The sequence below is a fragment of the Podarcis bocagei genome, assembly GCF_964188305.1.
Source record: "Podarcis bocagei genome assembly, chromosome: 5".
Taxonomy (NCBI): domain Eukaryota; kingdom Metazoa; phylum Chordata; class Lepidosauria; order Squamata; family Lacertidae; genus Podarcis; species Podarcis bocagei.
In genome coordinates this window covers 39,543,179-39,559,167 of record NC_138129.1, presented here as the reverse complement: position 1 = coordinate 39,559,167, position 15,989 = coordinate 39,543,179, and the positions used below count along the sequence as shown (strand labels likewise).

General features: G+C 45.1%; 1 protein-coding gene across 1 annotated transcript in view; it reads right to left on the bottom strand.

Annotated features, from left to right (window-relative positions):
• Positions 1–15,989, bottom strand: part of LAMB3 (laminin subunit beta 3) — a 46,666-nt gene that overhangs the window by 7,145 nt on the left and 23,532 nt on the right. Inside the window, exons 9-18 of the mRNA XM_081194580.1 lie at positions 15,148–15,268; positions 13,950–14,138; positions 13,206–13,361; positions 9,654–9,850; positions 8,601–8,712; positions 7,959–8,331; positions 6,324–6,484; positions 4,483–4,694; positions 2,893–3,096; positions 1,948–2,092 (exon numbers count right to left, since the gene is read on the bottom strand). Of these exons, the coding sequence (XP_081050706.1) occupies positions 1,948–2,092; positions 2,893–3,096; positions 4,483–4,694; positions 6,324–6,484; positions 7,959–8,331; positions 8,601–8,712; positions 9,654–9,850; positions 13,206–13,361; positions 13,950–14,138; positions 15,148–15,268 (1,870 nt within the window). The remainder of the gene's footprint in view (positions 1–1,947; positions 2,093–2,892; positions 3,097–4,482; positions 4,695–6,323; positions 6,485–7,958; positions 8,332–8,600; positions 8,713–9,653; positions 9,851–13,205; positions 13,362–13,949; positions 14,139–15,147; positions 15,269–15,989) is intronic.

The following is a 15,989-nucleotide window of genomic DNA, read 5'->3' as shown; positions in this document are numbered from 1 at the left end:
AAATAAACAGGTTGTCTGGAGGAGCTCTTAGTTAACATTCCAGTTGTGTAGACATTCCCCTTTTGAATCTGGCCACCCTAGCTGTCAGCAGCACTTCTTAGTCTCTCTACATGTAGACATTTTTCAAAGCAGCAGGAGTTAACTGGTCCATCACTCTCTGCATCTGCCACATCTGAGATGTCTCAACATTTCATGATTTATTCTCACAACCAAAGTATCCCACCCTCTCGGTATTCTCCCCTAGATACTTGTCAAATCACAGCCTTCATGCTTGTCAGTATGCACTGCTCAGGGAGAAGTCTCAAGCAAGAGATGGGGATTTAGAGAGAGCGCTATTCAAATAGGCAAGTTGTTATATATAGGCTTCTAACAAAATAATATTAATCAATGATAATGCATGACTTTAAAAAAAAGGATTGAGGAGCACATTTTCACGCTAAATAATGCCTGCAATTTAAAAACAAATGTGTTAAAATGCATAAGGAAGAAATCACCCAAGAAGATGATTGGACGATTAAATACTCAGAAATATAGTCCACTGTATTCAGCAGAGCTTACTCTAAAGTAAGAGTCCCAAGAGCTAAAGCCTAACAGTGAAATCCCACATGTATCCACTCAGGAATAAGTCCTATTGAAGTTAGCTGGCATAGGTTTGTAGCCTGAGGAATTCAACTAAGGCCTAATCAGATTAGACCCAATTAAATTAATGAACTCAAGTTAGTCATGCCTATTAACTTCAGTGAGCCTAGTCTGAGTAGGACTAGTGGTTAATATCTTCTTCTTCTTCTTTACACATTGGTCTCCCCTGAAGAAGATGCTGGGCAGATACCCATGTCTGAATTTATTTTTTTCAGGGGTGGGCAACTGAAGAACCACTAAGTCAATTAGAGATGACAGGAGAGGAACTTCTAGCAAAACAATACAAATTAGCAGGTCACAAATTCCAGATACTCTCATACACCCAGGAGCTCAAATGTGAAAATGTTCACCTCCAAACAAAAAAATAAGCCATGGCACCAAATCAGCTTCCTTATCATGGGATTGGTTAGTAGCACCTATGTGTTGCTGGGGAACAGGGGTGGGTGGGAAGGAAGAGCCAGGGATAGACTCTTCTCTGTGATGGTCCCAGATCCCTGGAACAGCTTCCCTAGGAAAATATGCATGGCTCCCTTCTTTGTCTACAGTTACCTCACTGAATTACTGTCAGCATTTGCATCCTAGAATTGGTAGGAACCTCAAAGCGCATCAAGGCAAACCCTCCTGCTTTGCCCGAAGTTGTGTGAAACTGTAATGTCAGAATGCCACCGATATCTTTGAAGGTAAGGCCCCCATTGACCAAACTTTTGCAACTAGATCCTGGGCTGGCATATCCTTTCTCTTAAATGCACTCCTGCACTGCCAGTACAACTTTTCTACCACATGCCCTTTACTCAAAAGTAAACTCCCACATGTTTTAAGCATAACTTGGGAAGTAGTCCAGCTCATAACCATTTGGATAAAGCTTTTGTGCGTAACCACTATGATGCACAATGGATTCTATTTCCGTACCAGCGGGCAGGAGACACAGACAATCGACAAAAGATATTGAGCAAGGAAAATACAAGCAGGAAGAATGGTTTTGTAACAGCCATCCTCGAATAGCGGCAAATTTGCTGTATGCTTTTCATCTCCTGTATTTGTCTCTGAAGGGCTTGGAGGAAGTCTTGCCTGCTATCTAATGTTTTTTCCTTTCCCCAGCAACAGCTAGCTGCTATCTATCTGGCCTTAGCATACATTTTAGAACTATTCATATTCCTGTAAGCATGAAACTTTTTAATCAATGAATTGGTCCAATGAATAGCACTTGATCATTTGCTTCATGTAGGTGTGTTTTATGAAAAAGCTGACCATTTTAAAGATAATGTAATGGCAAGTAATCAAAGACAGAAGTTTCATGCATAGACTTACCTGACAGGAAGTTGCGAACCTGGTAGATGAACTGCTGGGTGCGATGGATGTCTCCCTCTATCTGGGCCCTAGTTGAAGTCATTTGGTCTCCCAGGCTCTGGGCATTAGTCCGAATTTGGCCAACAGCTATTTCTGCAGCTCTGATCTATGTCAAACAACATGCAAGGCAGAGTCAGTTTCTAAGATCCTAAACTGGTTTCCAGAGTGTCATTCATCCATACTTTCAATCTCCCTGTTTCTTAATTACCCAGTGCTTCCTAGTATTTCAGAAACAAAAAAAATGTGTTTTTATAGTGAAAAATGTAGACATTGAGGAAGAAAATGAATGGTGCCATTGCCTTCTCTGCAACAACCAACAGGCACTCAGAACACAGATATTTGTTTCTGCACAATCCCATTATGGCATCACAACAACATGCATTATGCACATTCACAAGCAGGTTCTCATTTGCTCCACACGCCATATTTTTGTTCAGGAAGAGGACACACCCAAGATGCTTCTTGGATGTTTCACTTTCAGCTGTTGTGCTGGTGCAGAGACAGCCAACCTGGTGACTTCCAGATGCTTCTCAATGACAACTCCAATTATCCCTGAATGTTAACGAGGCTGGCTAGGGCTGATGAAAGCCTGAGTCCAACAACTTCTGGAAGACACCCTGCTCTGTGCAGTGTATGTGTCAGACAGGGCACCCTCACAAAGCAATATTCGCCAGGTGGATCTCCCAAACTGAAAAGTTACCTGGGCAGAGTTTAAAATTGAAGGAATGCTGTTTGATGTTGGGTGTCGTGACAAACATGTTCACATGTTCACAAAAAGCCACACAGCACAAGTCATGCATTTTCCTTGGCAATTGCAAAAGAGCTTTCACTCTTTATCTCCCAAGAAAGTAAAGGTAGGAGCTCTCCTTTTCCTTTCTACACACACAGACAGACAGACACACACACCATCTGTGTAGTCTCCTGAAGTCGGATATTTAAGTTGTGGATATCTTGGGAGGTTTTCGTGGCAGTTTGGATGGAACTTCCAGAAAGTGAGAACACTCCAGTACAGCTCCGACCAGGGCCACATCCAGTTGTGTTTTGCTGTGGACATACTTCTCCAGGACATTCTCCAGGGCTGCAAATCTCTGACCTGATGCCACTGCAAATCTAAACATAGAAGCCACACAATCAGTTAAGTTATGCCTTCAATAATACAAAACCCAAAAATGATTCAGGGAGTTACTATCTTCATGCACTTATGGTACAGCACATCCACTGATGCACAGCACCCAGCTTTAGATGCCCAAATGGAGACAACATAAAAGGCAATCAAAGAAGAAGGTTCTATGGGATGGCCAAGGCCCTTGACATGTAGAAAGCTCACTGCTGGTTGGAGATGACCCAGAAGTCATTTCCCACTGGGAGGGGCACACAGATAGCTCAAAGGACTGCTTGGGAGTCAGTGGGGGTGGGATGGGGAAGGGGAAAAGGAGTCACAATGATACATGAAGGGAGGAGGGCGGGTCACTTTTTTCCAGTCTGTGTCCGTTTTGCACCTGCTCATTCTTAAGTCCATTCCATCCAATTCCCTGCAGCTAATTGACAGCCAGTGCAATTTTTCCAGCAGCGGGGTAACATGATAGCAAAAGGTGACCAGAGCAGCCTCCACATCTTACACTAGCTGCAGTTTCCAGGTCAACCTCAAAGGCAGCCCCAAAGTGAGAACTGAACATTGCTGTTCTGTTTTAATACTTCATACACAAATAATGCTTTGGATTCTCATAAATATTAAGTAAAATTTCCCAGAAAGGGATTAAAAGCACTGCCACAGCAGCAAGCTAAAAGAAACCATTTGCAGCCCCACGGAGCCACAAATGGACAGGGCAACTGTTGTAAGCCCTACCTTTTCTTACTACATTCCAGTCACACAAAATCCAGAGATTTCTACACACACACTATATCTACATATTCCTCCATCCTGGCAAGCAAAAGGCAGGCCAGGCCAAAGCAATCAAGGGGCGCAGTTCTTGGCTGGTGAAGGAACATGGCCTGGAAAGTGTCTCAAGGGACAGAGAGTCAATGGGTGCTGCCTTGGGTATTTGGGTTGGAGGTCCTTCACCCTTACTCCAGGAGGAAAGCAGACATCCTCTCCCCACCCCAACTACGAACAACTGTAGGGTTCACAGGAGAGAAAGAGATCCAGAGGCAGTTGAGATTCCTGATATCCCCAACTCCTCCACACCCATAGATTTCATTTGAGAGCACTTGCGCTGAAATGCAGCAAGATTAGATGGGTGATTTTTCATTTAAACTGGAGATGCTGGCATCAGTCTCCATGGCAATAGTAGAACTGCAGAAAAGAGGAATAAAAAAACCCAATAACAATAACAAACTTTGGCCCCAAACAACCTTCCGCCTCATTAGTCTGCAGCCATTATTGGGCTGCAGTCAGAACAATAGGAAGCAGTGTTCACTGGGTAACAATTTATGAGGCAAATTGAGCAATGATGCTATGCAGTGGCACCTTTGGCAGAGGTTAACTGCTGGCTTCACCTTATTAATGGCAGGAGTCAAGTTTGGAGAGAAGGCCATTTCAGCCTGCAGAGCCTCCAGTCCCGAGGACCCATGGCTTGCAAGATCACTCTCTAGCTCCTCAGCACTCTGCCTGTTTTCCACAGACTGGGCCAGCAGCCTGGAAGAGCCAGCTATGCGCAAGCTGGCATTGGAAGATGTCTGATGCGCAGAGCTGAGTGTCTTGAAAGCTCCTAGGGAAACAAAGGAAAAAATGATGTTTAGATGGCTTAGTGACTCACAATGCAGCTTTCCTTTCCAAGGCCTCCTGGTATGGAGTTCTACCTTGAAAAAAGGAGGAAGGAGGATCTGCCAGAGCAGTGAATCACAAGGACGCCAGCTGAAAAGCACTTGCCAATCGCCATTCACATGAAACTGCTTAATGGCTGTTTTTCTCTTGCATTAGTGTTTTGTTTTGAAAATGTATTATACAAAGCTAAGCTGTACTGTACATGGTATAGTAGAGATGTGCCTCTGCCACCTGCAGCTCCAAGATTCACATCAGAACTCAGCAAGCTGAGGTATGTGGTCCGACACACCTCCTTCCTTCCATCAGGGTTCAGAAAAGGTTCAGAAAAGGAGGCAAAACTGAAGCTACTGCAGTAAGTGAACATGTAGGTTTGAGAAAGTGCTGGAGGATCAGTGCTGCATCCCCCTTAGCCTTCCAGAGTAAATATATTACAGTGGTACCTCGGGTTACATACGCTTCAGGTTACATATGCTTCAGGTTACAGACTCCACTAACCCAGAAATAGTGCTTCAGGTTAAGAACTTTGCTTCAGGATGAGAACAGAAATCAGGCTCCGGCACCACGGCAGCAGCAGGAGGCCCCATTAGCTAAAGTGGTGCTTCAGGTTAAGAACAGTTTCAGATTAAGAACGGACCTCCGGAACGAATTAAGTACTCAACCCGAGGTACCACTGTACATCCAGAGTTGCCATCACACTTCACCTACAGCAAAGTCCGGAAGCTAATTTGGAGCTTCCTAATCAAGGGAAACATCCAGTGATTTTCAAGGGAAGCAAAAAAAAGTTTCAATCAGACTGGTGATAATTCCCTGGAGGGGAGGATGTTCTGCACACTTCTAATTAGATCACCAAGCAGGAACAGAAACAAAACATACATTTCTTGAAATGGCCTACTAATACCACTGGGGTGTGTCTGGAAAGCCTCAGAGCAGCACTTTGCTGGTAAGAACTATAGGCTGTGTGATGTGAGTGAGAAGAATAATTAGAAATGCCTTGCAGGTCTGCCCGAGACAGGAGCCCGGGGTCAATTCACAAACTGAAAGTCATTCTTTTTGATGTAGACTTGTTAAGCTACTTTGAAGCACTGCAAAATCTGTTTACTAGATATGCTAGTGGGATGAGGCTACACATCCTGAGCAGTGGGGCCGGTTTCATAACACCTTTAACACAGGGGGGAAGAAGAAGAAATATATTCCATCCACAGTAGGTTGCCATTTTTAAGCAGCTGAAAACAAAAGTGCTGTGTGCAAATGACCAAAGCTTCCTCTGAGGGTCACTAGGAAATGTGCTTTTGTGAGAGTGCAACGTTGTATCTGATATAAGCTCCTGTGCTTGGATCCACTCTTACATGCAAAGGGGGGAGGGTTGGAAGAGGAAAAATGAGAAGTGGGAAAGATTGCGAAAGTCTGACTTAAGTTGAAGATCTCTCTTCTTCAATTTCTTTTAGGCAGGACATAAAATCCACAATATGGCAAAGCCGCCCATTAATCAGATAATTGTCCGTATTTACAGTAGGAGATACAGCCGCTTATGTATGAACTGATGAATGTAGTGGTTGAAACACAGGTATTATACCTGAGACATCTGTGCTTCGGCTGGCTTCAAACTGAGCCTTCTTGTTTTGGTACTCAGTGATGATCAGAACCAGGCTTCTATCAAGATTATCCATATCTATGGATAAAGAGGATGCTTCATCCCTGAAAGGTATTTCATGTCTTAAACCTTCAATGGTCTGCCTGGAATTAACAAAACAAAACAAAACAGGATAGTTGGTTTTGGTTTCCGCCTACATCTTGTAATTATTCTCTTTCTTTCATCCAGTGATTACTGCCCTTAAAACTTTCATGCCAACATACGCCCATGAAATCAGTGGCACTTCTTTGAAATAAAGCTTGAAGATTCTGACTCATATATCAGCAGCCGAGTACCCACTGCTATCAAATATAGGACAACAAATATAACGGAAGGGACAGAACAGAATTTTAATTTAATACTATTATTTGTTTGCTAATTTTCTATACAACCCTCCATCTGAGGATCACAGGGCAGTTTATAATAATTAACAGACAAGGACTGAAGTGGATGAAGTAATTAAAACAATTGATTCAAACATATAATCACTGAATGGGCAGCTGGATACCACCTTGAATGTGCACAGTGTTTCACAGATTTTATACTGTGAAACAAATGAAAGCATGTCATTAGTATTCTGTGCCCCTATGAGAGACTAAAAGACTGACTTCTTCATAGACTGCCAGTGAATCAAGGGGCTCCTGCAGACGATCTGCTTATTGAACATTCATTCCACTTTGTTTGCACAAAGTTTACACAGAGGTTAGACTATGTGAGGTCTTTCTTGAGTATTCATTCCTATCTTGTTTGCAGGGCAGTAATGTAACAATGCGAGACGCAGGTGGTGCTGTGGGTAAAAGCCTCAGCGCTTAGGGCTTGCCGATCGAAAGGTCGGCGGTTCGAATCCCTGCGACGGGGTGCGCTCCCGTTGCTCGGTCCCAGCGCCTGCCAACCTAGCAGTTCGAAAGCACCCTCGGGTGCAAGTAGATAAATAGGGACCGCTTACTGGCAGGAAGGTAAACAGCGTTTCCATGTGCTGTGCTGGCTTGCCAGATGCAGCTTTGTCATGCTGGCCACGTGACCCGGAAGTGTCTCTGGACAGCGCTGGCCCTTGGCCTCTTAAGTGAGATGGCCGCACAACCCTAGAGTCTGTCAAGACTGGCCCATACGGGCAGGGGTACCTTTACCTTTACCTTTTAATGTAACAATGAGCCTTCATCCTGATTGGTTGCCTGGCATTCATATGTCTTACCCACATTTTTAAGTACATTTCCTTGTCATTTTCCTAGCCACTCTTTTTCGAATTGGATTTGTCTCGCTAGAGCAACAGAGCACTGTAATCCAGCTTCACAAACCTCCATTTACAATATGCACTTGAATCCCTCTCACAAAACAGTGGCAGTCTGGAGGCACCCAAGGAAGGATTGGCAAGGAACTAGGGCCCCTCTCTAGGTCCCCGGCAACGAAATCTTTAGCCCAAGGTGGGGCTTGAAACTGCAACCCTGAGATTAAGCATCTCATGCTCTACCCATTAAGTAGAAGAGAGACTGCTTAAAAGCAAAGCATCAGAGATTGTTATCTGCATGCTTTGGACAATGCTTGCTTGCTGCCAGTAAGTAGAATGCAATTCCTGTTCACCTGATCGTAGCAATGGCGTTGGCGACCTGATCCAGCCCTTGCTCCGTCAAGAGGGGGTTTCCCAGGATCCCTTGGATGAGCTGCGCTTCGCCTTCTGCTTCTAAGAGGCGGGTGCTGAAGCCGGAGCTCATTGTCCCCACCGGAAGCCGCTGGGTAGAATTTTTCAAGGTGGCCTGGCGCAAGCCAAAACTATGGAGCTCATCATCATAGGCCTGGAAGCAAGGGTTGCATGCCTCACAGTGGTCGTAGTTGCCACAGTAGCCCCGCTGGCACTGGTCACAGCGGTCTCCAGTAAAGCCGGGACGGCAAAGACATCTGCCTGTCAGCTTGTCACAGCCCATTTCCTCTGTGCCCTGGAAGTTGCAGTTGCAAGCTGTTGAAAGAGAACAAGAAGGGTCTGGATCCCTCAAAAATAGTCACAGGCTTTACTTGCTGGTTACAGGCTGACATTTCCACAGTGCATCCCTCTGGCTGCTCACTCTTCTCCCCAACAGCCAGCTGTTAGAGAAGGAGGGAGATGAACTACAACCATATCGGGAGGGCCACAGGCTCCTCCAGACCTCAGTTAGATGGAACAGCAAGGTGGCAAGAACCATTTAAATACCCAGTGGTTTACAGGTGAGTGCAACCTGCATTCCTTACCTCTACATCCTGTCCTGACATCTCCATAAGACTGGTCCGGACAAACCCGTACTTCAGGAGCAGAGCATGTCAGGCCCCCATAGCCTTCTCTGCATGGACACTGCCCTGTAAACTGCAAAACAAGAGAGAAAGATGCCAGGGAGGAAATCTCTTTGACGTAGAACTGCAGAGTTAGGCCTGTTGGTCTGGAGAATAATTGAGTTCCAGAAGGGATTTACAAGGAAAAGCTCCAACTTCGGCCTCAGCTGCTTGTTTTTCATGAGAAAGCATTCGTGGTAGGAATGGAAAAATCAGTCTATTTCCATTACAGGTTAGTTTCACATGTATTTGAGCATTATGTTCAGTTTTAGGTCTGTTACATTCTAAGTTTTACAGTGTTGGGGGGGGGTTAATGCAAAAGAAAACTACATTTAAATGGTACACATGTTGTACTCATCCTTCCCCTAAAATACATGGGATTGCAACGAATGCTATTCCTACTCAGAGGAGGCCCATTGAAATTGATGGACATGACCAACTTAGGCTTATTCATCTCAATGGATCTACTCTGAGTAAAAGTCAGTTACCAGCCACAGCCCTGTATGCTTTTTAATGCTCCCCCACAAATATGCATTGTATGCATTTTTCCATAAAACATAAATTTCGTGTGCATTTTTAAAAACTGCCTCGCAAAATCCAGAGAAATGTGTGATCTGATGGACAGCTGCATTTTAATCCACATAGCCATCAGGGACTAGCAAATGAGGCCACTTTGCTTTAAAATGAATTTTTCCTCCATCCCTAATTCAAACTGGCAACAGCAACCCCCATGCCCAGATATACAGCCTCAGTTAGTAAAAGCTGCAGAAAGCATTACCACCCAATACCACCGAATGTACTAAGCACTCTCAACGGTAGCCTAGATACTGAGCAAAACAGCTTCCCCCTCTCTCTGCAGGACTAAGAAGACAATGCCCTGATCGTGGTGCTACAAAGTGCAATGGCCCAGAATTCCCCTCTTCCCGCCCACCTCTAGAGCTGTAAGCTCCTGCACTGCTGCTTTGTGGGCAGTACCTGGTTACACTGAGGGCTGCGTGAATGCTGAGGGTCACAGTTGCAAGCCTGGCAGCCCTGCCCACTTGCAATTTTCCAGTGATTGGCGGCGCATTCATCACACTTGTCTCCCACCACATTGGGGAGGCAAGAACAGCGGCCCGTCTCGTCGTCGCATGGCACGTTGCGGCGGCTGCCTAAAACGCTGCAGGCGCAATCTGGAAAACAAAGGAGCCAGCATTTGTGTCGGAACTCCTGGGGTGTGGGCAGGAGGTATCAGGTCTCCTGTGAAGCTGTGGGTACAGGGTGATATAGAAATAAATAAATAAAATCAAAGCTGATGAAACCCTTCAGTCCACCAGTAGCAAAGTCTTGTTCTAAAATCTACAGTGCTGGCTCCAGGTTTTGAAAGTCATGCCAATGGCAGGTGGAGCCAGGGACAAAAGAAGGTGGGCCAATGAATGTAAATGTGACCTTTCTGCAGTAGGCTATTTTCTATATACCCCTCTCTGTCTTCCATCCAGCCAAGCAAGGGGAACGTCCAGAGGGCCAGATAGGGTGCTGTTGGAGGAAACTGATTTTCTAGACCATTTCAGTCAAGGTTTAGGGCTGGTTTTAGCACAGAAACTGCTTTGGCCACCCTTCGTGACCACCTCTGCTGGGGGAGAGACAGGGGAAATGTATCCTCATGTCCTCAACCTCTCATCAATGTGTCCTTGATGTCTCACGGGCTTTCAATACCATTGGCCACTGTATCTGGGGCAGATGTCTGAGTTGAGGGCAGCACCACTTGCGGTGGTTCCAGTCCTACTTGGATGGACATTTCCAGAGAGTGGTGCTCAGGGAGTGCTCTTCAACACTATGAAGCCTCCAATGTGGGGTTCCTCATGGTTCAATTGTATCCCCCATGCTGTTTAACATCTACATGAACCTGCTGGGTAGGGTCACCCAGAGCTTTGGAGTACATTGTCAGCAATATGCTGTCAACACACAGCTCTACTTCTCCTTTACATCTGCAGATGCGGCAGTGGGCGGGTGCTGGCTCCCCACTTGAGGAATGCTCTCCACAGGGAGGCTCACCTGGTGCCTTCATTACACATCTTTAGTTTACGCATCCTTTAGGCACCAGGGGAAAACATTCCTCTTCTCCCAGGCCTTTGGCTAATTAAACAATCTATGGCTTTTAAAACTGTGTGACGGATGGGGTATTGTTTTCATTTGTTATCCCTTTTTGGGCTATTGTATTGTAAACCCCCCTGTGAGCCTTAGATGAAGGGTGGTATAGAAATTTACTAAATCTATTCAGCATCAAATTAAGAATGAAGGCTGGTTGCTCTTCATGCTTGATGTCACCACAGACATTGCAATTATCAAAGCATGCATCTCAGACTGGAGCTGAGCATCATGAGACACCAAGGTCTGCATTTCAAATTAAGGAGATGCACTCTTTAGCAACATCACTAATCAATTACAGTTTTGAACTGAGGCTATGACAGACAGTGCCCATTACCACTCCAGATACTAGTCATATCCAAGCAGATATTGTTCCATGAATTTAGATTTGTTTCCTCAGCACAGACCCTTCCCCCCCTCAGCTGACCACAGGAGGTCAGGCTTCTAATGAATAATGGCCGGAACGTACAAAACTGCCTTCTATTGAGCCAGCAAACTACTCCACCTCACACACTGACTGGCAGTAGCTCTCCAAGGTTCCATGAAGAGAACATTCCCAGCTGGAGATGCCGGGGACTGAACCTGGAACCTTCTGCATGGAAGCATTTGCTGTGCCACTAGGCTACGGTCCTTCCCCAAGGTGATTCAGTCCAGCTATTGCTGTCATGTTCTGCGGCTGTTCTCCAAGATCAAGCTTAGCAAAGCAGCTACTGCCACCTGCTGGGAGGCAGCTGAAACCCATCAGTATAGCCACTTGCAGAGGCTACATTTCATTTTAATCTAAAGCAAGGCAAGGTCTGCCCAAGAGATTGCGACGGATAAATGAAGGTGGATCTAGAGACGTGAGATTGGTTATGTAAGCCAAGCCTCAGTTGAAACCATATGCCACAAGGGACCTGCCTGGAGGATAAGCGTTAAGATCTTCAGATCTGTGTGAAATTGAAAGAAAAACTCTTTCCCTCTTCTTCTATCTTCCTAGGGCTATGTTTTGAATGTTTCAACCTGCTCTGTTTAATTTTTTTTTTTTAAAGGCTAGATTGCCCTTACATAGTATGCTGTTGTGGACTGGTTGAATGCAGAGAAATGATGGGAGAAATCAGCTGGGGAACCCCCAGGGGAAGGCGGCTTAGAGCCAGGGGACTAGTGGTGGGACAACAATGAGTGGTTAGAGGGAGAAGAGGAAGAAGACTGGGAGGAGGTGTTGGAAGGTGAAGAGGTAACAGGGTTTAGTGAGCAGGAAGAGTCTGTGGCAGAGAGAAGTTCTTTATCAGGGGAAGAGGAGGAGGAGGAGTTTGGATTTGATATCCCGCTTTATCACTACCCTAAGGAGTCTCAAAGCGGCTAACATTCTCCTCTCCCTTCCTCCCCCACAACAAACACTCTGTGAGTTGAGTGGGGCTGAGAGACTTCAAAGAAGTGTGACTCGCCCAAGGTCACCCAGCAGCTGCATGTGAAGGAGCGGGGACGCAAACCCGGTTCACCAGATTACGAGTCCACCGCTCTTAACCACTACACCACACTGGCTCTAAAGCAGGAAAGCAGGGAGGCCAAGAGAGAGAGACAACTCCAGCTGGTGAAGAGGCATGAGTGTCTCCCCCTCCTGCTGCAACAAGCTCCACCCCACCCCCGGTCTCCCAGAACCAGGAGATAGCTTCACACAGGTGCAGTCTCAGATTGCTTAGGGGAAACCCCAGAAAGGAGGGGACTTGGGCAGCAGTTTCAGCAACTGCTTCAAGGTGGCAAGACCTACCAGAGATGAGTTTCTATGCTCATTAGACCTGACAGCCCTGTGCAGATCCTGTTTTTTTTGCTAATAAAGAGTTAACTCAACTTGCCCAGTGTGATTGACTGCTGGCTTGCTGGTGGTGGCTGTGTGAAAATGGTCCAGGTTTTGCTCACATTGAATTGATCTTCTCACAGCTTATGTGCTGCATTAATACTAGTGCAACAGCACAAGCAGAGCTTCACCAATATTATGGTCTCTTGAGTTACAGAGAAAGGATTACCAAAGAAGGTGGATCCCCCATGAAGACACGTGTTTGACTTATTTGGGGCCTTTGAAGTAACTAAATAGGGGTCATGTGAGAGCTTTATAAAATTATGAACAGTGGAGAAAGAAATGCTTGTCTCTCAAAACATGAGAATGGCTATAGGTTCCAAACAAACACAAGGGAAGAATTTCTTCACCCACTGTACAGTTTTCATGTATGGAATGAATTGTAATGGGATGTAGTGATCGCTACTAGTTTAGATAGCTTTAATCTACATATTTATCTATCTCTATCACAGTGTATAAAGGGCCCTCCCAAAGAAATAAACGTTTGATTGTTAATAAACAGCAGGAGGTGGCTATCTCCACCATGCCCACATCTAGCATGGCATGGTTGAAATTTGACTAACCTCTGCAACCTTGGGGGTTAGAGTTGGTTAACTGGGTGAATCCAGGCTTGCACAAATGACAACGGCCTCCTTGCACGTTGTCCTTACAGACACAGCGGCCCGTTTGGGGGTCACAACTGGAGTTAGGAACAGTGCCATCTGGGTCACATTCACAAGCTAAAAAGAGAAGACATGGAATCAACAAATTTTAAAGGTACAGGCCAAAGCAAAAAGGTGTCATCAAAACCTGAGCTTTGTGTAGGGGTTTAGCATTGCCTTGTTCCTCATCATTTCTTTCTCCCACTCTTCATTTGCAGACAGGGTTGCCCATTCAGGATTCCTGTCTCTCACTTGAAATTGGCACAAAAGATTGCGGAAAACAAGCCCGTTCATTTTTCTCTGGTCAGCTTTACTGCTCCTTCCTTTTAAATGCATAGGAAAATGCACTTGGAACTTGGAACTTGAGGATTCTAGTTCAGGGGGGAGCAAGAGAAAAGCCTCATCATCTCCTGCAGTTACCAAAATAGAGACTCAGAAAAAGAATTGTGAGTTCCAAAGATGGGACACAAGGAAGGACCTGAAGAATCTGGAGGCGTATCTACACTTCAGATTCAACTTAAAATACAGAAAATGTTTCTTTTGAGCACCAATCTTACAGGGGAATTCTCTCTACCATTGGAATAAGGCAAACTACATATTCAAATATTATCTTTTAAAAAAGATTATGCAAAAACTCATGAAGAAAATGCTTAAGCACCCACTTACGGAGACAAGCTTCTGGGTGATCAAGTTCAAAACGCTTATTACGGAAAAACTTGGTCTTGCAATGTTCACAGTTTCTCCCTGCCGTATTGTGCTGGCAGTCTTCACAAACGCCCCCACTCACACCCCCACTGGCTTGGTACACGGCTGGGTCAAAATGACATTTGTTAGAATGACCGTTACAGTTGCACCCTAGGAGAAAAGAGACAAAGCCATTTCTGAAACGAAGTTCAAGGAAAACAATAGTGCCTATACTTTTCAACTTCACCACTGGGTGGCGCTTGGGCTCCCTCTTCAGTTAGTTCTACAGCAAGTGTATAAATCCATAAGGTATATCACATTGTGGGTCCACACAGAACATGCAAAACAGCCAGAGTGCAAGGTTTAGGACTTTAGGGAACATCAATTCACCAGCACTGTTCTATACACACACTGCAATTTCCCCAAACTTGCCTGTTTTCTCCAAACTGATGGAGGAAGTTTGACAAGAAACAGTTAGCTTCTTTGCAAATGGAAATCACAGCTCTCCTCTCATCTGCCTCAGCCTTTTTAAAAATGTTTGCTAGTAGATTCTTTTAAACACTCCTTCTTACCTCAGCTTCCCCTTTCCCTGATCACCTCCACCCTTTTAGGAATCTGCAGATCCCATAACTGATGAGAAACCCAGTACTTTTTTTTCTCATTTTGACTCAAGAAAATCACCATTTTACAGTTCAAATCAGGAAAACTAAATACAGTTAATGGACAAAAGTACAAAGATTCACAAAATGTTTAGGGGTATGCGTACCCCTGCATCCCCCCCCCCCGATAAAAAAAAGCATTGGAGAAACCACAATATTTCCAGTGGCTATAATGAACAAAGTAAGTACAGTCAAACCTCAGTTTTCGAACGTCTCAGCTGCCAAACATTTCAGAAGCCGGACATCGAAAACCCGGAAGTGAATGCTTCTGTTTTCAAACGCACCTCGGAAGTTGAACGGCTTCCGAGGAGTGTTTCTCAATTTTCCCCGTTGAACTTGCTGACAGCCCTTTGATCCTCGGTTTTCAGATGTTTCAGAAGTCAAAGGGACTTCTGGAACGGATTACGTTTGAAAACCAAGGTTCCACTGCATTTTATAAACTCCAGTTATCTTTCCAAGACAGCTTTGCTCAGTTAAAGTGTGGCCTGTTTCCCTAGGAAGTTGGATAGAGGCATACGTACTGTGACATTCGTTGGGGTTGCCATCTTCAGCGGCTCTCCATGGATGGTCATTGTAGAAAGCCGCACACTGTTCGCAGTTTGTTCCAGCAGTGTTGTGCTGGCACACACACTGTCCATTCACCTAGAAGATGCAAAGAAAGCTTTGCTTTGCGGGTATCATAGATCAGCCTGCTCTTCTACGGTATGCTATGAATTCTCACATTGTGTCTCTTCTGATTGCGGGGAGGGACATATTCTTCTGCATTCGTGCCAAATCAGAGCACTTTATATCAGAAGCAAAAGAAAAGAAGAGACCATACTGATGATCCCTGCAACTCCCAGGGCTGAAAAGCTTATCAGAGTGAATACGGCTGCCATTTTAAAAAACCATACTGTGCAATCCCTCTTCTTTGTGTGTGCTGCCTCTCACAGTTCAGGCTTAACTCTGAAGTTCCTGTCTGGAAACTCCTGTTCAGTCCAAGCTGCTCCAGGCCAGACAATAAAGGAAGCCATGTTGCTTTTATATCTAGATGCAAACCACCTATAAATCGAGGTGTGGGGGTGTGCTGAGGCACCCTCTCCCCCCTGCAAGAAGCCTGTCACTTTGTTTGGCTAATATTATTTGCACTCTCCTGTGCACAAAAGTAAGAGAAAACTCCCTCTCATCTGCCCTTTGCACACATTCCTCTGTGCCCCAATGGAGCCATATCCCATCTGAAGGGACCACAGAGACAGAGCATTATTTTCTTTCTCAAGTCCTTTTTGCTAGGCAGGGGTGATTCTGTCTCAGTTGCTCTTTCTTTTTCCCAGTCTTAGGTTCAGTTTGCCTCATTTCTGCAACAATGCATGTTCCTTTCAAGTCC